Source organism: Sturnus vulgaris, chromosome 1, assembly GCF_052056855.1.
Source record: "Sturnus vulgaris isolate bStuVul1 chromosome 1, bStuVul1.hap1, whole genome shotgun sequence".
Taxonomy (NCBI): Eukaryota; Metazoa; Chordata; class Aves; order Passeriformes; family Sturnidae; genus Sturnus; species Sturnus vulgaris.
Genome location: NC_142243.1, coordinates 143,173,394 through 143,196,696, shown reverse-complemented (window position 1 = coordinate 143,196,696; position 23,303 = coordinate 143,173,394). Strand labels below are relative to the sequence as shown.

Below are 23,303 nucleotides of genomic sequence, written 5' to 3'. Positions count from 1 at the left end.
ATAGTTTCCTGGAGGGTGTGTAGCAACACAGATAATTTACTGCTGGTAGCAGCAGGAGGTTTTCTAGAGGAACAAGTGTCAGAGAGACCAGATTACAAGAGTGGTTCTGAGTCACAGAGTCACCTGGGATGCTCCTGTGTTGGTCAATGCTCAGAGATGAACTTGGAATCAAACAAACAGGCAAGTGGTTTGGAGAATTTTCCTGTTTAGGGTGAGGTTGAGGATGTATGATTGTTTGGTTGCCTTTGCAGTGCTATCCCTCTGCATTACTAACTGATGGCATGTCCAGCTCTTTGTATACCCAGAGGAGGACTATGTGCATCTGGTGCTCAGTGACCTGTTCTGTGTGATACCAAGTGTCTAGCATTGTCCTTAGCTTCCAGATACCCTTCCTTAATTTTTAGTGTTAAGTGGGAAAGAAAACCTACAGACTTGCATTGCAATGGCCCTGAGATTTCTTTTGGCATCTCCTGCTGTGAGAAAAGGCAAACCATGACTAAGCACTTGCTGTGTCTGAAGAAAAAAGTTCTGTCAGTATTCTCAAAGATACAAAAATGTGATTCTTTCTGGGCATTCTGACATGGAGATCCAAGTAGCCAGACAGTCCCAGTGAGTCCCTCTGAACTGCATGACTAAGTTGTTCAACCACATCCTGAATATGGATTCTTAGGGGATAAAACCTGTTCTATAGCTTCTTCCTGTGTTGCAAAGGCATGGGTGATTTTAGCATTAAACATCAAACGTCACTGGCTTCTGAGTTAGAGAGTTAGTATGTTCCTAGAATCACTTGTTAAACCAGCAGTGCACATGGTATAGCTTATATTACACGTGCCTGTTTACAGCTTACAGGAATGGTGTTTCTTCCTTTACACTGTTCTCTTTGTACTAGACTTCTGTATGTTTATCATAGATTTTGGGGACTTCAGACACTAGAACTACTCTATCTGTTTTTAGGTTGCCTACAAGCTGTGCAGGCTTGCATGCCTATGTACTATTAATTCCTCACACTTCAGGCCAGGCTGATGGATGGTAGAGTTGAAAACAGAGATAAATGAGATCTCTTCTATGCAGAATCATACAATGGCTTGGGATGGAGGGAACCTTAAAGGTCATCTAGTTCAACCCCCCATACTGTGAGCAGGGCCTCTTTCCACTAGACCAAGTTGCTCAGTGCTCCATCCAAACTGGCCTTGAGCACCTCCAGGAATGGGACATCCATAGCTTCTCTGGGCTCACCTCCCTCAGAGTATGGAATTTCTTTCTCATATCTAATCTAAATCTACTCTCCTTCAGTTAAACTCATGCCCCCTTGTCCTGTCACTACATGTCCTTGTAAAAAGTCTCTCTCCATTTTCCATGTAGGCTCCCTTCAGGTACTGGAAGGCTGCAATCAGGTCACCCCAAAGCCTTTTTTTTTCCAGGCTGAACAAAACTAAATCTCTGAGCCTTTCCTCACAGGAGAGATGCTCCATCCTGCTCATCATTTTGGTGGCCTCCTCTAGACCTTGCTCCACCAGGTCCATGGCCTTTCTGTGCTGGGGACTCCAGAGCTGACACAGCACTGCAGGTGGGGCCTTACCAGAATGAAATAGAGGGGCAGAATCACAGGGCTTTGGATGCAGCCCAGGACTGCCTTCTGGGCAGGGCTGCTCTCCATCTGTTCATCCCTCACCTGGACTGATACCAGGGGTTGCCCCAACTCAAGTGCAGCACCTTGCACTTCCTCTTGTTAAACCTTGTAAGGTTCCCATGGGCCACTTCTCAAACCTGGTCCCTCTGGATGGCATCCAGCTCCTTCTGAATGGCATCCCATCCTTCAGGTGTGTCAGCTGCACCACCCACCTTGGTGCCATCTGCAGATGTGCTAAGGGTGCACTTCATGCCTTTGTCTATGCCATTAATGAAGATATTAAATAGTGCTGGTCACACTACAGATCCCTGAGGGACATCCCTTGTCACTGATGTCCGTTGGGACACTGAGCCATTGACCAACACGTTCTGGATGCGACCATCTAATCAATTCTTTATCCATCTAACAGTCCACTCATTGAATCCATCTGTCCCATTTAAAAAGAATGTTATTGTAGAGGATCATGTCAAAGGCTTTACAGAAGACCAGATAAATGCCTATCAGGCAATATAATTGCACAGCCAAATTAAGGAGACTATAACAACTTCTAAGTTTGAAGTTGGTCCTATTTTGCAAATGACCTCCAGAGATACCTTCCACCTCAAAATATGATTCTAACAAAAGAAGGAATTTTTCAAGAGATACTTAAAATCTTTTCTCTGAGCTCTGAAGTCATTAGGGAGATTACTGGGACTCCCTGGGCAAGTCAGAGATTAATGAAGGTCATGCTCTTTGCATCTGTGGACTTCGCAAATCACATCAGTACTTCATATACCAATGATCTTACTATTTCTGGAACTAGTGAAATTATATTCACTTCTGCATGCTCTAAATGTACCCCTAAATTACACATAGAAATGCAAACCCTAAAATGCGTGTAGAAATGAAATTAAAATTTGCAGCTGGCTGGAGGCCCCCTGTGCTGACTTGAAGATCACTGATGACTAAACAGTATTAGCCCAGTGATGTGAAGGCTGGCTTGAGCCCTGTCCCTGGTTTCCTACCCCTGGTTTGATTTCCCTACTGTAAATGAATGAGGATGGGTTATCGTATGTACAGCAGGTGCCAGGCACATTCTCTGGCACTTTTATTTCCTCTTCTTGAGGAATTCACAGACGAAGTAGATGGTGACTTGGCACTCAGAGTCGTTCCACTCTCCTGTGCTGAGCATTTCCACACAGTCCTCGTGGCCAGCTGGGTCATGAGGCTCCCCTTGCTTCCAGTTACTGTAGTTCTGCAGTGGGCTGTTGTCTGCGTACACAAACTGTCCTTCTCTTTCCATGTCGTTCAGCCCAATGAAGGCTCGGAACAGGCCACTGTTGGAGATGTAGTCAGCAATCAGGGCATTGGTTGCCTCATCCTTAGGCATGGCCAGTGATCCTCCTCTGTCCCTGCAGTGGATCAAGGCTTCTCTGTAATTCTTCTCTTCTTTCACAATGTAATAGAATTTCTCATCTGTCTCCCTGATACCTGCTATAACTTTGAAGAAGAAAAATTCCTTAATGGCATGTCAACAGATGCTGAAGGTATTCTATTCCAATATGACAATGAGATTATTTTTACATTAGAATTAATACAAGAGAAGGAGAAAAAGTATTCCCACTATTGTAATTATGATGAATGATGAGGACATCAGAGATCGATGTGACTAATGGGATTGTCAGCATTTAACACGCATTTGTACAAGAACTATTCAGTCCTGATTGCTCGTCTCCTGTGACACTTCAGTTTTATTTCCTGAATATCTACTACTAATCAACTTATGGCATGCTAAATGGTCAAATGGCAATGTCTAATTCTGGATCACCCTATTGCTTTGTATGTTCTTGAATAGATTGTGAAAGAGTGCCCAGGGGTAGAAACACAGGGGTATAGATAGTTTTTAAGGCCCTTTAAGGCCCTTTCCGTGTAGAAGAAAATGAACGTGACTGCTAAGATAAGACATTTTAGATACAGCCTGATATTCACAGCTGCTGTAGCACTGTGGCATTGACTAGGAAGAAAATTGTGGTTGCTCAGGAGCTTTAAAAGGCAGACCTCTCAACAAGTGAGTGTATATCCTAGTGAATTATGCAGTGCCAAGGAGCATGCTTGGGTTGCTGGAAGTTGATTGTCTCTACTAACAGATTTCTGGAATGGTCCTCAGCAGAGTTTGGCCTGGAAAAATCAACTCTCCCCAATTCAGGAGTTACCCCAGGCACAGCTTAGAATTTTGTAGAAGGACACTCTTTGATAATACATCATTCATTTTTGTGGTATTTTTAATATAGAAGGATGTTATTCTGTGCTGTGTGCCCACAATGACAAAGAATAGTCTCAAATTCATTTAATTTACTGATAGAGCTCTAATCCTGGAAGCAGTGGTAGAGCTGTCTCAAAATAACTTTTATGTCAGGAAACTCCCTTCCTTTCAGTGGGGAAGTTTGCACTGTCCACCTGGCAGTGCTGCCTGCAAACATGGCTTCTTATAACCCATATCCTTGAGTGTTGGTCCCTTGTTACAGGAAAATTGTGTGTGCACTGAGGGGAGCACTAGGAGTACTGTGTCTGCAGCCTTCCCAGGCAGCAGAAAGATCAAAAGGTTCTTATTGCTCTTCCTGCCTGTCTGAAGCAGACTGGCACAAATTTCTGCCTTATATTGCCTGACTGGCCACCAAACCTGAGCAGAATGACAGTGCAGAGCTAGTTAGCAAATCATTCCTCGTGCTTTTCACAATGCATTCTCTTGTGCTGTTGATAACTTCTGTATTGTTTTTGCTTTTAGTAATCTGGTCCTTTTATCCTTACAGATGTAAGACTGTCTCTCCTTTTAGGTTTTCAGAGTGCCTGAAACAGAGGACTCTCTTTCTGGGTCATCTGTGGATACTTCCTTAGAGCAACAATGGTAGAAGAATAGCAATGATATCTGGTTTTGGAGTCAAATAAATCCTATCAAATACATAAGGATCCTTACCATTCTTCACAAACTTGATGGATGTGTTAAGACGAGCAACATTGATATTCAGTTGTCCAACAAATCTGCGGTATCTTCCACAGTCACAGACCGTGCCTGGTGCAATGCAAAGGAAAGAGGGTTTACCTATTTAGAAGCATTTGTGTGTGTGTGGAGAGTTGCCTGTAGCCCACTTCAAAAGCTTCTGAAGACCTGGGCTCCACTTATGGAGCGCCAGTCTCACCTCACCCCACTGGCTATACTTCTGTTGATCAAAGTGTGTAATGTTTTGCCTCTGTACACTCCCTTGCTAACTGGCTTAAGCAAGTTAATACCAACCCAAATAATCAATAGCTTTCAAGCACTGAAGTCTCAGTTAATCTTTTTTTTTTAACTGGAATTTGACTTGATAGAGGTTTTGTTTGTTCTTCTGTTTTTCTCAGAAAGAAAATAAGTTTCTGATGGTTTCCTATTAAAAACCAAATGGTCATTTTATATTAAATCTCTTAAAAATAAACACAAGTGTAAGTTCAAGGAGGGTAACTATTCAGGGTTACTAGGACTGAGAAGAACTTTCTAGTTCATCAAATTCTCCTACTCCAAGCAAATGCATTGCATTAATTTGACAACAGATTATGTTCTATCTAAAGTCACTTACATTTTGTCCCTATGCTCCTATTAGGAAACTGTTAAAGGGCTTAATTTTCCTTTGATATTAGGAAACTTTCTTCTACTATCCAGTTTAAATGCATACTGCTGGGCTGTGTGTTAGTTTTTATGATACCAAACATTGCCCATGAGTTTGAGTGACTTCATATCTTGTGCATGCTGGTGTATTCATAAGAATCAGTCATGTCCCTACACTATCCTTTATTTTGTTCAACAAAACATTTTCAGTCTCTTCCTTACATTTCATATAGTCTCACATTTTTCCTTGGGCCTCAAAATTTAATGGAATTCCATACAAACCAACCCTGAAACCAAAGATCCAGCAGACTTGACCATTCTGCACAGAAGGATGTGTAGCATACCTGCTTTTCCTTTTTTTCCTGAAACCCCTGGTAAGCCTTTGGCTCCTTTGTCACCTGAATAAAGAGGAGATATAGTCTCAGATGTCAGACAGTGTATATGTCAGGGAAGCATATTCAAAGACCCATTTAATAACATATGAACAGTGTGCTTTTGATGGGAAGCTCTGATGGACTGTACTGGAAGATGTGCCAAGTTAAACAAACCACGATTAATTCTGGTGCATGGAAATGAGAACCCTTTAATAGCTAACTCACTGATAACACTGGCATCTTGTGTGCTGCTGGTTCCTGGTACCACTTACTTTAAATAGAAACTGCAAAATGATCCTGAGAGGCTGAAAGCACTCAAGAAATCTTGGAAAGGTGAGATCTGGGTTCTCTCAGGGGTTGCAGGACAGAGCCCTTCCCCAGGTTCAGTAGTTCCGTGGTGAGATGAGGCAGCAGATGTGCTCTAAGCCACTGAATTCACACATGCAAGAGATTGTGTGTGGGCAGCAGCTGGCACCTGCACGGAGGGAGGTCATTAAGGAGCAGCATTTCAGTTCAGTTTGTGGAAATGTGATTTATTTGCATCCAACTGCTTTCCCACTCTCTTGTAAATTATAAAAATAATATAAATACTTTCCCAAATACTCTGCTACTATATAAATGGAAGTGACCAGCTCTTTAAAAAAATCTCAGCTGTAATTTGGGTCAGGAACAGCTGGACTTTATCTGAAATTCATGTCAGCTCTTTTACGAAGACCTTCAGAGGTCAAAACATACTAATACTTGCTCTGCCTTATTGATGACCGTGTTTTTTACATGTACTTTTTACTTTATATGGTTGTGGTTTTTTAAAGAATTGGCTGTCATTTTAATTAGCAGTGCTTGACACTGCACACTAGCAAGCTGGAATTCAAGGGTTGCTTCATTAAGAACTCAAATGTTTAATCACAGATTTAAACATGGACTTAGTGACCTTTGCTTCCACAAATAAAGAAAATTAGAAAAAACTGTATGGTGACAATAAATTGTGCATTCAGATAAAAAAAGAGTTTGATTTAAAGACTCAGAACATTGGTTTACTTCCAGATAAAGAAAAGCAACTTGTGAGATTCTTCATTTTTGTCTCCTTTGGCGATTGAAGACGTTTTAGGAGATAATTCTCAGAGTTTTCAGTTTTCTAGGTACTTCTGAAAGTTAATCCTTCAGGTCAAATTCTTTTCTTCTTGCCTGATACTGAGGCTGGCTAGAGGCCATGAAAGGTTTATTTAAAACAGTGGTTTGAGAAGCTCTCCAGAGAGATTGTTGCACCCACTCAACAGTATACCCAAGCTGATGTGCTGGTTAGAGACCCCAGAGTTGTCCCTGCAGTGGTGGTGTCCTTGATCAGCTTTCAAGGCAGATCTCCTTGTGGCAGAAGTAATATTTCTTCTTCAGTGGCTGTTTTGGAGTATCAGAAAGGAATGCCTGAGCTTCTTCTCAAGATAAATAGAGCACAATGTCATGAAATTATTGTCCAGGCAAATTTGGAGTCTACCTTGATTTGCAGTAGTTGCCATCCCTGCTTATGTGAGCACCTTCTTAAAACTCCTGAATTTGTTCCTTACCAGGACAGGGATGTCCTGTGCATTGCTTGCTCACGTGATCCACAGCAGTGCAGGTGACAGGATGTGGCATCCTCAGCAGCAGCAGGACAGTGACTTAGGCCTTCAGCATTCAAATCAAAGGCATAAATTTGTCTCTTAGAGTGTTCAGGGGATTTACTTCACAGGAACTGGATTTCTTCTTTCCTCTTACCACAGGATCATAGAATAGTTTGGGGTGGAAGTGACCTTCACAGGTCATCTAATCCAACCCATATGCAATGAGCAGAAACATCTTCAGCTAGATCCATCAAAGAGGATTGATGTCTTAACTCATAAAAGAAATTATGTTAGCCAAGTTAATTGGATATATTGCATGTGTCAAGACTAGGGTATTTCAGTTAGCTCTCATCACCAATCTTTATGCATAACTTTATTTGGAGAGCATAGGTCATATCATTATCTAATATTGCTCCTTATCTGGAGCTCTCATAAAGCACATATTTACCTTGAGGGAAAAAACCCCAAGAAAATTCCCAGACCAGAGCTTACCCTTTCCACCAATTGGACCAATTTTACCAAGCATTCCCTGGTCACCAACATCGCCCACTGGTCCTTTGTTTCCTAAGAGAAGAAATGAAGAGGAAATGAGTAGGGATAGTTGCTGTAATTTCTTTTATGAGGCACTGTTTAGGTCTCTATGCTGCTATTTTTCCTGAGTGTGGCCAGTCTGTGTGTGTGGCAAAATGAAGTGAGCACAGCCCTGTGGATGTTTGGAAGAGTACAGCCAGATCCCTGCTCCTGTAGGGTACAACAGTAAGACATGGCAAAGAACCTTAATGGAATTACCTGTTCAAACATCATATTGTCTTAGAGAAAATAGAAACTAAAACTGCTAGTGATTTACTTCACCATCAAACTAGGCTGGCAGTTTTTATTTTTGTCCACCCCAGGCAAAACACTTTGCTAAGTCCTTGTAGCTTCGCTGGGAGTCCTTCTCCAAGCAGGACTGCAAGTAGGGAGCTACTAATTTTGCTGTACGTGTTTTCCCAGTCTTCAGTGCACCAAAATAACAGATGTCGTTTTTTTAATTGATTAATAAAGAGTGTAAGTTCTGAAATAGCTGTCTAATGATGACAGGCCAATCTAGGGTATCTCAGTTTGCAAAAGAAATTTGACATCAATAAGATGTTTTGTAAATGGTTGATTCCCTGAATTCCTTGTATCTTACCTGACGTTCTTTTTAAGGTAAGAAGTGAAATCATAAGAATGCATTTAAAAATGGAAAAAGGTTTTTATTATATAATAATAATAACAGAGTGATTTTAAAGTTTCTATAAAAGTAAAAACTTTGCTGATTAGTCTTAAACTACACTCAAGGAAGAAAGACCTTGGATCTGCATTATCATTAAACTCTAAAGATAAATTAAGCTTTCAAATTAGAGTATGCAAACAAGGCTGGCTAGGTCACATCTGGTGCCTCCAAATGATCTGCCCAGGTCGCACTATGAATATGGGACATATTTAATTGAGCCAAGTCCTGAAACATCTGCAACTCTGTGTTCTCATCTTGGATACTCTTTGATCAGAGGAACTTTTTTTTTTTGTATGTATGGCTTTGTTTGCTTTTTTTTACAGACAACTGAAACCAAATTTTATTGAGCACCCTGATGTATTGCTAAGCAATAATGCTTAAAATTCAATTTCAACTAAAGGCTAATTTCAGTAAGAGTAATCTTTCTGATTATGTATATGATCTAGGTTTTCTGAATCACACTCATGCCAGCCATATATATTTGTCTTAAGTATCAGTAGGAATTGAACCAAGCTAAGTATTATGTTCACCAATTAATGTTTGACAGGATTGTGAAATCTACTGGTGAAACAGGAATGAAAAGCATTAAACACCAATTGTATGCATCAGTACAGTTGTGTATAATGATATTCTTATACCAACAGTAGCAAACAAATCATCATAAATACCTTTTGATCCTTTTGGTCCAACCTTTCCTTGTTTGCCTACTTCTCCTCTGTCTCCCTTTTCCCCTTCATCCCCTTCCAAAAAAACAGAAAATAAAACATCATGGTACATTTCTCTCAGTGCAGTAAATACAACTATTCACACTCAGAAAGAAAAGTTCATGGGTTTGTTTTATTTTTCCTACTGAGTTCTTTTTATTTCACATTGAAGGTACAGTAGCCATGGGATAAATTTCCAGACAAGAGATGAGGAATCTGACCATCATTAGGAAAAAGTAAAAACTTTCCCTTTCAGAGAGGCTGTTACAACATGAGAATTATACAACAGCAATTTCTACTCCCACGCTTTAAACATTATTAGCTATAAATCAGATTAATAATCTTTGACTATTGGGAAACCTGTGCACACAGGGACAAGCTGCCAAGGGAGGCAACAGGTGTTTATTAATTGTTTCTAGTGATTCCATTCCTAATGACTCTGTGTTCAGGGTATGCAGATGCCTTCGGAATGAGAGGAATGTAAATATGTTGAAATAGTCTTGACATAGACCTTGGCACTTAATATGACACAATTCTTGCCTTCATTTTTTGACAGATGGCATTTGTATGTTGATACAAGAAACTTGTTTTGCAATTACTCCAGTGCTTTATTTTGAAAGGTCATACACAGAGTATCTGTAAGAGGCAAAATCATTGCGTTTATGATGGTAGTGCGGAGATTTCTCTAAATGAGATCAAGACCCTATTACAGAGGTTCCTGTATAGCTCTGTATAAGCACTTTCACTATTGGAAGAGACAGACTGTGCAGCCTATAGTCTAAAGGTACAAGGCAGCAATTAGTCAGAAAGAAATGTTATTTCCTTCCACAAGTAGCCTACAACGTTGCTTTGCATTATGCAGGAAATTGGAAGCACGACTAAAGATGATTTTCTCATCTTCTTAGTTTGGAGCCAAATCGTAAGAAGAAGATATTTTTTCTCCCCCCAGCAGAAGTGGGGAGGAGACACTTGCCTGCCCTGAACACGGGCAGCCTTCCAGAGCCTCTCCTGTTGTTCCCTGCCCGTGCTGGCAATGAGCCTTGCCATGCACTGGGAAGCAGTGCCAGAGCCTCTTGGCTCAGCCAGGATCTGGTAGTGGCAGCCAGTGCCTGCTACCCAGAAGGGGAGTGGTGCAGTACATGGAGAGCTAAGGGAGGGAAGTCTGTCTGGATGTCAGCCAGAGAGGTAAGGACAGAACAATGACAAGAATGTGACAAGACCAATAACCTGTCTCACCAAGGGTGGTGCCTCCAGCCCCAGCAGAAAGTGTTCAGGAAACTGAGGTGTACTCAGGGGGACTGTGACCCGGGCAGCCACTTCCAGCCTTCTCATAGCAATGGTTTTAGTGCTCACCTGAGCCAAGCACTGCATCCCCTCCCCTCCCCTCATCAACAGCCACTAGTGATTCTTCCCTCCAGCAATTAGCCTCGTGCCTTTTAAATCCATTTATATCTTTGCCCCTTATAATAAATATGCTGTGGCAAATAGCACTATGATTTTTTTAATGTGCTGAGGAGAAAGTACCTTCCCATGGTTGCTTTAAGACTGATCATTACATTGGTCTCATTTTTTTTCTGAAAAATACTTCCCACTCATTCCTGATTTACCTTCTACTTTCTGTAATCATGGGCTGTTCTGTGGAGTAATAGCAGATGAGAAGTGCTGCATATTAATTGCAGCACATAAAATGTAGTTTTAGCTGTTTGCACCTTTCCATTCCAGTTACATGGACGGAGCTGAGTCTTTCTCTTTATGCTGAAAAAATCCTTCCATGTTGGGACTCTTTTGTGAAGAGTGGACTCACCCTGTTGGTCAGGATGCCTCTGGGGGGAAGGTCAGTGGCCCAAGCTGAGGAAGATAAAGGGCTGAACTTTACATTGAAGGGAGGAAGCAGTTGCTAAAGGGATGGACAAAGGAAATGATGTGGTGTGTGCTGGCTCATTCAGGTTGTTTTTAACACCAGCTTCCACAGGTGAAGTAGGAAGAGAAAAGACTAAAACCAGTCAGCAATAGAAATATTAAACATCTGAATTTTCATTAGGTCTTAAAAATACTGTAAAAGCTAGTGTGTATTTCTAAAAGCCAAGTTCCTTAAATATTCAGCTGAAGCTGAGGGTCTGAGCCAGGGACTGATGAAAGGATGCCTGTTTATACTGGGTTCCAGTCCTGCCCAGAGGACTTGGGGATGCTGGTGGGTGAGAAGCTGGACATGGAGTAGCATGGAGTACTCAAAGGCCAGAAAGCCAAACCTGCTCTGGACTGCATCAAAAGGAGAGTGGGCAGCACGTCAAGGAGGTCTGGTGAGACCCCACCTGCAGTGCTGCATCCACCCCTGGGGTCCCTGACAGAGGAAGGACATGGACCTGTTGGAGCAAGTCCAGAGGAAGCCACCAGGTTGATCAGAGGGATTGAGCACCTCTCCTATGAGGAAAGGCTGAGAAATTAGGTTTTGTTCAGCCTGGAAGAAAAAGGCTTTGGGGTAACCTGACTGTGGCCTTCCAGCACCTGAAGGGAGCCTACAAGAAAGATGGGGAGAGACGTTTTACAAGGACATGTAGTGACAGGACAAGGGGGAATGAGTTTAACTGAAGGAGCGTAGATTTAGATTAGATATGAGAAAGAAATTCCATACTGTGGGGGTGGTGAGCCCAGAGAAATTGTGGATGCTCCATCCCTGGAAGTGCTCAAGGCCAGGCTGAATGGGGCTCTGAGCAATCTGGTCTAGTGGAAAGGTGTCATTGTTCACGACAGGGGGATTGGAATGATGATCTTTAAGGTTCTTTCCAACCCAAACCACTCTATGATTTTTCATTCTACTGACCATCAAACAGCAGAGCTAGAGAATGTATGGTTTAATTTTCCTGTTGACCTCAATGCTAACAAGGGGAAATTGTCCTTTCTAAATCTATGTGTGAAATCCCTGTGAAAAGTGCAAAAGTCACTTTTCAGTAGTTCAGAAATTCAGAAAAGATCCCAGAGGCTGATAAAGGGCTTGTGAAATGACATTTTGGGAACAGGTTAAGAGCTGATCTCATCATGGTGTGCAAACCCATACGGAGGAAATATGTGTGATAATAGAAAGGAAGCAGGGCATGATTCAAAGACTGGAAAAGCTGGATTAATCCTAACTAGAAATGCAACACGGCAATATTGCACAAATGACCATATTCTCTGACAAAGAAGGGAAATGGGGGAGGCTTTTCATGTCCAGCTTTTCCCTGTGCAATGCATTCCTTTGTATAAAATATGCTGTAATTCTGGGTCTGGTATAGAAGCTGCTGAGGGCGGTTCCTTGGCCTGTAGAAAACAAACCATATTCCTGCTGACCTTCCAAACCAAGGTTTGTCACCTTCCCTTCCCTTCCCTTCCCTTCCCTTCCCTTCCCTTCCCTTCCCTTCCCTTCCCTTCCCTTCCCTTCATTTCTCATTTGTGAAACAGTTTATTCTAAAAATAGAACCCAGGAAAGAAAGTCAATATACAAGTGGAGAAACTGTGATTGCTTTCTAAAGATGTTTTACTCCTATCTCAGTTTCAACATTTTGAGCCACTGAAAGATCCAGTGACTTTTCCTGAGGGACTTTGGAACAAGATTTTTACACCTGGGGCTGCTGGAGTTGAAGCTATGTTGTCCTGTATGGACCATCAGCCTGAGAGCTGACAGATTAAAGGAGTGAAAGGTGTGGCAAAGTTTGTTCTGGAGATTTCCAGAGATCAGGGAGTGCCTCAACTTTTATTAACACTTTATGTGATCCAAATGTTTGCTTAAGACCTCTAAATGCCTAACAGAGAGAGAAATAAGGTTCCATCACCTGTTTCATCTTGGTGTAAGGAAGCCTGCCACACTCTGTCTTACTTTTCATATAATGAAAATGGGAAGAACTATAATTTGTCTGTCTGTAAGAGAGGGTAAGTAATCCTGTTTTTCTCACATCTGTCATCTGAGAATAGGTAGGCATTGCAAAACAAGGGTAGAAACAAACAGTATTAGTTAGTGATACCATTTTATTGTTAATTTAAGACTAGATTAAGCCCAGTGCCCGCTGATATTGTATATGCTGTGTCCTCCTTTACCTGTTGCGGGCTGTGATCGCAAATTTTGGCCCGAAATGTGAACTCTTGGGTTGTGCTTCCCCCTTGTGGCCTTACTGTGATTTGCAACCAGGTAGGAGCGGCTCTAGGAGGTTGTCTGACTGTTTCGGGCAGGACTTGAGTTGGCTTTATTTCTGGTTTGCCATAAGTGTCCCTCCCTTTCCTCTGAGACTACATGTGGACAAGCATCCCACTGCACTACACACCTTTTTTTAAATTTTTTTTTTTTATTATTTTTTAATCTTCCAGGAAAAAAAAATCTGTCCTGCTAGTACTCTGGACTGGGGTTTTGAGTTCTGTAGTACTGTGCTTTGTGCAACATGAATTTTCTTATCCCTGACCTCATGTGCTTGTTACCTGTACCTAGAAGTTAACCTCTCCTTTGTGCTGCAATGTCAGGTTAAATTTTAACCTAATTAGCAGATTGTCACTTTGAAACTGTGGTCTCACGGATGTCAGATAATGTACTGCACTGCCATTTGACGAATGGGTGAAGAAGCACTTGCAGCCTTTAACTGAAGTAAGACCATTTCTCAGCCTTGTTAGTATTTCCTCAGTTGAAACCAAGTTGATTGGTTTCTTCTGTGTCACAGATATGAAACACCAGCTTGCTAAAAGAAACACCTGAAGCAGTAAATTACTAGGCTCCTCCAGCTTGGGACGGTGCAAGGCAGAAGAGCAGAAGCCATAAGAAGTAAGTAAATTTTGCAGCCATTAGAAAATTTTAACTGTAATTGAGAGGGAACCACAGACCTTCTGTAAACAAACTCAGGAAAATGCTGAGTCTAATCTCCAGCAGGATTTTTAGGCAGTTGAAAGGGGCTCTGTCTTTTTTGGAGTTTGACTAAATAACACTAAATAACTAAATGTTGAGACGTTACCTTTAGTAAGAATTTAATTAGCAAGAATTTACTGACCTTCAAGTGACTTAGACTACCCTGCTGAATCTTTTGTAGGCAATTTATCTGGTTTGTATTCATGAACTGAGCACATTGTCACATTCATGGATACTGTTCACATATATTTAGTGACTCTCCAAGTCTTGTAATCAAGGGCTGACCGTGGTTCTTGGAGTACCTGGGTGTAATTCCTGGGGGTTACAGAGCCCACATTTCTCTGCATCAGGCTGAGAGGCATGTCTGCAGGCTGCTCAAAGGCTAAAGCTGGGAGGAGACTCCAAGCTGGGCTTATGCATGAATACCTCTCAGCACACTTGGAGCTATACTAAGAGACTCTCTGGGACCACTTTGTCAGGTGTGCTGGTGTGCCATGGCCTCAGGTCAGCTCCAGTTCCTGTCTCCTGAGCAAAAATACTACAGAAATGTTAATGCTCTTTCCTCCTCTCTTTTGCAGATATGCCTTCCTCCAGAATCCAGGGCATGCCCCCCCTTTCAAATGATAGAAACATTTCTTATGCTGGGCTACAGCACAGTTGTTGTCCTTCTGCACCAGGTACTCTAAATTGAAAAAATCCCACTACCAGCCAAAAAGTCCTTGAAAAGCCCTGGCCCTAATGACTAATTTGCTATGAAGGGAGAAAATATGTTTAATCTTAATAAGAATACTACATGGGTGGTATTTATCATTCCTAGGCATAGCCAATGCCCTACCATAAAGGCTTTGTATGAAATTTGTTATGTGTGACAGTTCTGCCGAGCTCCACATTTCATGCTCTTAGTCCCACCTGAGGTGGCAGATGGACCCTCCCCACCTTCAGAGACTGCATGTGAAGAGTTCAGGTGATTCCTGCCTCTCCTCGGCATTAAACTAAAAAGATAAGGAGATGAGCATAATTCTGAAGCCTTGAGAACCCTACAGGAGCAACTGCCCTCCTGGAAGAACCTTACAGATAGCCACAGGATTAGCTCTGTAGCCTGGGAGACTGAGTGACCCTGAGCGGGGAGAACCTTTGCAGCATTGGGCATTGAGAGGGTTTGTCACCAGAGGGAGTCACAGACTTTAAGAAATAAGCAAACACAGCCCAGTTTATATTTCCAATGTACGAGTGCGTCACAGTTACGTCAATGGAAAGACTCAAAATTTCCTCTAATTTCACTTTCAGTGTCTTTTAGATCCTTAGCAAATTTCCCATAACAGTGTGCATTCTTGCTTTCGTGCTGCATTTGGCTAGTGAGGACAGGATTTCTTGACATCAGCTGCCTATCTGACATGATGCTCCCTTCCCTGTCCTTCCTCCTCCCCTCAGTTCCCAGTGCTGTCCTGCATGCCTCCCTCCCATCTGCCTGCTGTTGAGCACCGTTTTCACCCTATTTTAAAGCAATTTGTCTTCCTAAACAGAGGAATATCAATTAGGCAGATACACATTTTTAGCGAGTGAGTTGAAGCAGCTCAGTGAAGAGCCTGGTTTGGCCAGAGCCTGGTGCAGACAATGCCCAGATAGTGAGTTCAATCCCTACATGGGCCATTCAGTTAAGAGTTGGATTCAAAGCTCCTTGTGGGTCCCTTCCAACTCAGAATATTCTGTGAAATAGCTGAGCCAGAACAAGGCGAAGTGGGGACCACATGGTCAGAGTGGAAGAAAAATATGTTTGGCCTCCTTTTTTTTTTGTTAGAAAACCTAGGAGTTGAGTAGTATGTTCAGCTGTAGTGTGAAATTGCACCCATGGTCACCTTCCCAGGTGTCCTGCAGGAACATGCAGGGCTCCTACATATGCAACATTCTTACACAGATTATCTTTCTTCATCCAGGTTCAAAATTAGACAATACAAGCCCTTCCCTCGTAAAATAAAAAGAATCTTCAAGAAAAAAAAAAGAATTCTCTGATGGCTTTTCTACTTAGAAATTTGACCTCATTAGAAATACTCTCTCCTATTGCATTGCATGAGGCATACCCAAACCTTCAGTAGACTCAGTGAACCTCTGCTGAGTCGTATTATTTGAAAGTATGAGTCTTTGTGCATGAATGGAATATACATTATCTCTTCAATAACACAGAAATAATTTCAATTATTCTTGATTCTCATTTTACTTGGTCTGACTGATTTGATTTTCTCAGCCTACTGCACTGTCATTCTGACATGATCTCAGAGACCCATCAATTCTGGTGGCTTCAGTGAGGAATCAGACTGCCACTGGTAAGAAGTACAGACCCACTTTTGAATTTATGTATTTAAGTCCACACATACATACTTTGTAGCTTAGGCTGATAATCTCCAGAAACTTACTGTGTGCTAAAATGAATTCTAGAAGCCATGAAAAATAGAATTATGTGTTGAAATTAAAGGACTCTTCAGATCAAAAATGAGGCACTAAGAGGGAAGTTTATAGATTTGAACAGCTATAGGATGTGGTAAGGCATTTTATATTTTTGGAAGGCAATGTGGATAGCAGCATATCTGGTTTCTGAAAGAGTTTGAGATTTTCCAGGAGTGGAACTGCGTAAGCACAATTAAAGCTGAGAGATGGACAGCTATACCAGTGACCACAGTAAGTGCTATTTTGAGGTACCAGCCAATGTCACAGAGTTTATAAGCATCATTTGTCAGAAATAATGATAAGGAAACATTTTACGTCTAAACTGCTATGGGAAACTCCCAGTGCTCTTCAAATATCATCTTCATTCCAGTTTCTCAGCCTGGATCTGATTCAAGACTTTCAAAGTTCTTGTGTCTGGATTTCAAAGAACATGAACTAGGATCAGGGACAGATAGCAAGATCTAGAGCCAGTCTTCTGAAAGTGCTGAGATCCCATAAATCCATGTGAAACCAGCTTCTGCAGTGCCAGCCCCTGCTCACGTATTTCATGGGAGTTCAGAAGTCAGAGTTTTGAGTCCTCCTCTGCTTATTTACCCTCATGTTGCTGCTTATTGATTTACTCAGAGAAGGTCAACTCCTGTCTCATCTATGTCAACAGCCCACTTGAAACTTCCTTTGCAGATGAGACCTTGCAGTCTCTAGGGGAGAGCAGGCTGGAAGAAAGGGCAGAGCTGGGACACCCCTCAAAGGGAGAGCCCAGGGGAGCAGAGCCCGATCCTCCTGACACTGCCAGGGCCACACGGCTGGTGCCTCTGCTCTCACTGTGTTAGCTGCTGCCTGCCCACAGTCCCAGACCCTTTCTCAGCAGCAACAGCCAGCCTGCTTTGCTCCCAGGCTTGCAAGGGTAGAAAGTAAGCAATAGGGCCATGAATGCTTTTGCTAGGCCAAGAACCCGGCTGCCCTGGAAAATTCAGTGTTTCATTTATGCTTCATTTCTTGGTTCTCTTTGGACTCAAGAAGTCAATGAAATACACAACATGGTCTTTATTGCCCCAGATGTAAATTTGTAAGATGTAAATTTTCTGAGTTCCTGTGCCACAACAGCCCAGCTAGAACCACGTTGTTCCCAATATCTGTGTGTGGGTAGTGGTGCACGGGCTTTGCACTACTTATTAGTGGTTTGTACATCAGTTTCATTTGTCTTTACTCAGAGCTAGGATTAATAGAAACATGGTTGAAATAGGTTTTTTTCGTGTTTGGGCTTGGATGTTTATTATATTTTATCAGAAAGAACAGAAAGTATGACAGCACTTTCAGCTCTTTGCTAGAAGGAAAAATGGCTACAGAGGCAACTGTTACAAGGTCTTTTAAGGTTAAACAGTCCAATAGAGAATGAACATCTATATTATTTATACTTTTGACCCAATAACTATGTTCTTATGACCCTTAGAGTGACACTAACTAAGTAGAAATTACTATTTGAAATCCATGAAGAAGGAAGAAGAAAGATGAACAAAGAGAGACAACACTCAAAGATTTCTATCTTGTCTCATACTTATTACTATAGTATAAAAATTCTAAATTTAAAACCCATCACTTTGTGAAAGCACACACTTCTAATTTACTACACACTTGTGACTTCTACTTTACCACTTATATTTAGAAGCCGTTTTCAAGGCTTCAGGTCAAAAGCAGTGTTTTTCAGGGGGTCTGTGCTTGAAAGCACAGAAGGTTCAAAAACTCCAGATTTCTGGGATCCAACATCTGGGGTCAAACATCAAAAATCACTAGTTACGAACACAGAAAATCTCTACCTTTTTTGGGGAGGGGGAAGGATAAGAGGGGCAGGGGTGTTCCTAGGCTATTTCAATAAGAATCCCAGAAAATGCCTCACACCTTGCTGTTTTTAACTGCTATATGCCAGCTGGCTGTGTACCTCAAATCGATTTTCAGGAAGGCACTACAAGACAGCCATTGCAGTGAGCTCTTTTCATTGAAAATAATCCCCTCTTTTAAAGAAGAGACCTGAGTGTTTCCTAGAAAAGGAAATGGAGAAGAGTGCCAACTTTTGCCTCTCATTTTATTCTTTTTAATTTTCTGTTTTTGTCGAGTGCCCATTTGGCATATTTCTTTGCATAATTCTTAACAAACAGGCTTCAGGTTTGCAGGTTTGTCCCAGCAGCTGGAGGGGACAGCAGCACCTGGTGAGCTCTGTGTGAGCCACCAGAGGTGGGGCTGGAGCCTGTGGGGCTCATCCCACCGGGCACTGGAGCTCGGACACTGGAGCAGCTGTCCCGCAGCACAACCTGCAAAGCCTGACAGGACATTCACTGCATCCCTTCTCTTCCTGGGACACTGCAGTCTTCCAGAGTATTTTCTAGATCTTACTTTGTGCACAAGGGACTCTGGTTTTGCCCCATGCTTTCTGGGAGGTAGTGGGACTGTCACAGACAATTTGAAGACTTTTCTGATAATCAGCCTGGAATTGCCCATTTTTTTCATCCCACTGCTCATGTCATACTCCTCCTGTGACATCTCAGGTATGAGCATAACAAAAATATGTTTTTGAAGGGGAAGAATATGGAGTGCACAAAGTTGAACAAGTTATATGTGGATTGTGTAAGTGGCCTATCTTCACAGCCATTCTTGAACAGGTGATTTTCAGGGTGAGCCTGTGAAGAGGTTGAGAACTTGCTCCTGTAGCAACTGTGAATGCCTAGAGAACTGAGTCATGCAGCCTCCAATAGTGCAGGCAATAAAGGGTTATAAATGCTGAGCTCTCCAAACCCCCCACTTCTCCCTCAGCACTCTCCTCCCCACTGTACTGTGTGATGGAAACAGCAGTATCTATCTCTGCTGCACAGGACCAGGGTCCATCCCACTTGTAGCACACAGGTTGGATCTAGCCTGTAAGACAATTCATGCCTTGCACTGGGATATGTGAGGTGGGACAGTGTAGGAAGTCTTGCAGCTGTTGAATACCTTTTAATTCTTTGCACTTCTGGTTGCCTTGGCCCGTTAGACACTTCCATGTTCTCATGGAAGGATGGAGTTGCCACAACAGGAATCTGACCTGTGGTGGTAGAAACAGCTGGTCAATGTAGTGTGTGAGATCAGCACCTCTGTCTTTTGAGAGCACCACCATATTTTACCATAGCTGAGATGCTGAGCAGGTGGAGGTGAGGGGGAAAAAACTTCTTCAGGATAAATCAAAATCCATTTTTAAGAGAATAGTAGACAAAGGGACACAAGAGAGGTAGCATAGGGAATAAAAACTACAGCAGCCAAAATCAGAGGCTTGTCTGTTATCAAGGTTAAACAGCAAAGTTTTGCCTGTGGCTGTGGTCATAAGCTTGGGATCATGTGCTCTGAGTCATAGACATAAGATGCATGAAGGAAAACTGACAGCAGGACAGACTTTCTTCTGACATATTAGGTAAGCATGTTTCAACCTTGACTACAAGGAATGCCTGAGAAATAACAGGGTAGTTCATACACTCAGACTACTTGGTCTTTAATTGCCCAGATGACTAGAAGTTAAAACAACCAGTGCCATTAAGGGCTATTTGTGACTGTCCAGGAAGAGCTCAGCTCTGGTAGGAACTGAAGTTAATCTATAGGATCATATCACATAGTCTCCGAAATGGATTTGATGACCTGCAGTGGATATGAGCCAGTAATTGTACTCAATACTCCTTCTACCAATCATGGATCTTGGGGATGGTGATCTACAGTAGTAGATATAGCTGTGCCAATAAACTGCTGGTCTCATCTTGTGTCTTGATGTCAGCCAGGAAGAACAGGACTGGTAATGACTAAATCCTGAATTTCTCAGTACTGCACTTACAAAGAATAATAATATCTACCCTTCAAATGCTTCCTATACAAGGCAGACCACAGAAGCCAGCTGGAGTCCCAGCTACTCTGTGTTGTCATGAGACCCCCTCATTAGCCTTGTGATTTGTTAAACACAATTCTGCCAAACTTTGTTCTCCAGACTGCCATTAATTAGATACTAACTAAACTAACACCCACTAGCTCCCTTGGGGATCACTACATCTATCTGTATTTATGCTGTGGCAGCAAAAGTTTAAGCTTGGATTGTAATCATAAAGAAATTAATTTCCTGATTATAAATGGTCCTTTAAGCAACATGTATTTGAATAATCCATCATAAAAACAAATGAGCAGTGCTCTTGACTTGGTAATCTTTTTTCTGCTTTAAAATTAAATCAGCTGCATTTTTTTTTCTCTCAGTCTGTAGCCTATAGAAAAATACAATGAATTACTAAAAAGAAAGTAATAGTTTGAAACTGCAATAGCCATGGTATGGAATATATATTTTAGATCTGTCACTGGAAGATAGATTTGTATGTCATGGACCTAATAAGATACCCTTCAGGCAATTCCACTGATGTTAGTTGTGTTACAGAAAAAGTAAGTTAATGCAGAAAATTTGGTTTCAGATATTTGCAAAGCGTTTTGAAGATAAAAGACCTATACATGCCAGAGTTGATCTAGTTCTTGTTGAAATCTGTAGCAAAGGTCGTGTTTAATTCAACAAGAGCTACTGGATCAGGTCTGATGAATGTAGCAGAGATGTATTTACAAGTAAACATTTTAAAATAATGGCAGTTTGGTCATTTTAAATATTGTATATTTCTCCCTATCTGTAGATGCAAAGCAGACCACTAACGGTTCACAATAGGTGCCTACTTTAAACAAGTCCCTCAGTTTGTATCTCTTAGCTGTTTTCATTGTGTGCCGAGCACAAGAAATAACAGAATATTTGTGTGGCTGGAGAAAGATGCAAAAAGACACCCCTAACTTATATGAAAATATGTGACACTGTTCCTGAAACTAAAGAAATGCAAATTTAAATCTCCTTGCTTCTTAATTTTCCCCCATTACAGTTTACTATTGTACAGTCTACAATACTTCACATCTTTCATGCCCAGCCCATGCCACAAGCCCTCCAAGTCTCTATTGATAAAAAATCAGCCTTTATCAGTACTGATCTCAGCATTAGCAACCTGATAATTCCTCACCTTTTGGTCCAGGTAAAATTGTGTGTGTTGAGCAGACATCTGTTGTAGGTCGATTATCAACATCAAAACCAAAAATCTGGACTTGCAAGATAAAAAACACTACAAGGGTCCCATATTTCCTTAGCTGTTGTTCTTTCTTGCTGCTCATCCTTGCAGTTTCTCAGGAAATGCCTCTCGTTGTTACAGTCTTAAGAAATGCAGCTGACTCAAAAATAAATGCTTCGCTAACTGGAGCAGTGGAAAGCTTGGGAGCTACATGCAAGAACAGCTAAATAAAGTGAAGAAAGGAGTTTGATGATGCTGTAGTTATTTCTGTCCTGCACATTATCCAGGATATTTATTTAACACTGACAGCTGTTTATTCCAATTTATCTCTTATCTGTGAGACATTTAGCTCCTTTTGCCATGGAAAATTTCTCTAACATATGGGAATATCTCTCTTGTAATTTTTTCCTCTCAACACTGATTCTTCATGCCCAGCTTTTCACTTACTCTAGGGACAAAAGACTTTGGTATTGTATCCAAGTGTGTACTAATTAGTTTAGGATACATTTGGCTGGTTGTGTGCTGGAAGAGTAACGCAGACTGCATATAACGTTTAGAGATGTTATTCCATAAAATCTTTCCACCAAGGAGACTGTTAGTGACAACAGACGAGCTGCCAGTCCACTGTGGGTGGAAAGCACCAGTGCTGTATCTCACCTTTTGGGTGCCAGGTACCCACAGTCCCCAGAGCAGCAAATGAAAAGTTGACATTATCCATGTGTGTTTTAGCCTGAAACCCACAAGTGATGGGTTTATGTTTACAGATAGCTCCACAATGCTAGCCCCAAGCCCAGATCATGTTTGTAGACAAAGTACAGATAGGGTGAACTTCAGGACAAAAAGACACAGAACAAGATGAGCTTGAATGACAGTGCCACCTTCTCCCAAATCACTCTTCCCATGCACTGGGAGAGGCCATATATTGGGACAGTGGTGTAGCACAGATCCCAACAGAACATTATCTTTGGGTTGTCCAGAGAAAACTCCAGCTTGTTCGAGTCCTGAGGTAACTTTCAGGTGTTCAGCTGGGTGCTGGCACCCTGAAAACAGTGCAGGAGTCATCTTGGATGGAGGAACAGTTTCATGTATCCTTCCTTTGGGAAGGAGCTATGACAGATACCTACCTATGTGCAATCCCTTCCTAGAAAAAACTCCAGCTTTCTCTTAGGGAGCACAGTAACCAGGGATAGGAGGATGTTCAAGGTAGCCTGGCAGAAAAGAAAGGGGAGATGACTATTTGTAATATTTCCAGGAATTTTGTTAACTTCTGGTTTCTTACACAATGAGACAGCTATTCAAAAAGATGAACTAGGCTTTTGAACTATGTAATGTATGAGAGGGTATTTGCTTTCCATTCTAGGAAAAAATGCATTTCCTATATTAATAACTTTTGAGAGCTTTTTTCCTCTTTATTTAAGAGAATATTGGTTCCCTAGTCCTATGTTTCAGCCTTTGGGCATACAGAATAAGTAGCAGTACTGACGTAAAAGTCAATACCTTTACTTAAAGCCTGAAGGAAGGCTCGGATTTCAGGCTTTCATCTGTAAATTATAATAAAATATTGGCCAAAGTCCTAAGAAGAGTCAGGATACTCCTCTCCCTTTTTCTTTCTAGCCTGCTCACAGATTGTCCCCCTTTCTAAAACACTTTTTAATTGTTTGTTTGCTTGTTTTTGGTGGTTTTTGTTGTTTTTCTTGTTTTGTTTTTCTTGTTTAGTTTTGTTT

At 41.6% G+C, this 23,303-nt stretch overlaps 1 protein-coding gene and 1 long non-coding RNA gene across 6 annotated transcripts in view; one reads left to right on the top strand and one right to left on the bottom strand.

Annotated features, from left to right (window-relative positions):
- LOC148225566 (uncharacterized) overlaps positions 1-23,303 on the top strand; it is a 72,648-nt gene that overhangs the window by 11,816 nt on the left and 37,529 nt on the right. For 2 of the 3 annotated variants that reach the window (XR_015808392.1, XR_015808394.1), the window contains exon 2: positions 13,863-13,963. This is a non-coding gene — a long non-coding RNA (uncharacterized LOC148225566). Of the gene's footprint in view, positions 1-13,862; positions 13,964-14,622; positions 14,722-16,286; positions 16,366-23,303 lie in introns of all 3 variants that reach the window. The other variant, XR_015808395.1, reaches the window with a different exon arrangement.
- Positions 2,061-21,843, bottom strand: COLEC10 (collectin subfamily member 10). 3 transcript variants are annotated; one of them, XM_088178600.1, is made up of 7 exons: positions 21,535-21,673; positions 19,469-19,559; positions 9,145-9,216; positions 7,714-7,785; positions 5,594-5,647; positions 4,584-4,679; positions 2,061-3,109 (listed from the first exon to the last, which is right to left on the bottom strand). In XM_088178600.1, exons 1-7 carry the CDS (start codon positions 21,595-21,597, stop codon positions 2,718-2,720), a joined length of 840 nt encoding a protein of 279 aa, XP_088034726.1. In that variant the 5' UTR covers positions 21,598-21,673; the 3' UTR covers positions 2,061-2,717. The 3 variants fall into 3 exon arrangements, with proteins under 3 accessions (XP_088034726.1, XP_088034732.1, XP_014725589.2); XM_088178606.1 differs by having other exon boundaries at positions 2,061-3,103; XM_014870103.2 differs by lacking the exon at positions 19,469-19,559 and having other exon boundaries at positions 21,535-21,843.

Coding starts and splice junctions, on each gene's coding strand:
- COLEC10 (XM_088178600.1), bottom strand. CDS start 21,597: ATGTTGATAATCGACCTACAACAGATGTCTGCTCAACACACACAATTT. Junction 9,217..19,468: donor GAAGTGCAAAGAATTAAAAG/GTATTCAACAGC, acceptor TTTTTTTGGAAG/GGGATGAAGGGGAAAAGGGA. Junction 5,648..7,713: donor TGGTCCAATTGGTGGAAAGG/GTAAGCTCTGGT, acceptor CTCTTTATTCAG/GTGACAAAGGAGCCAAAGGC.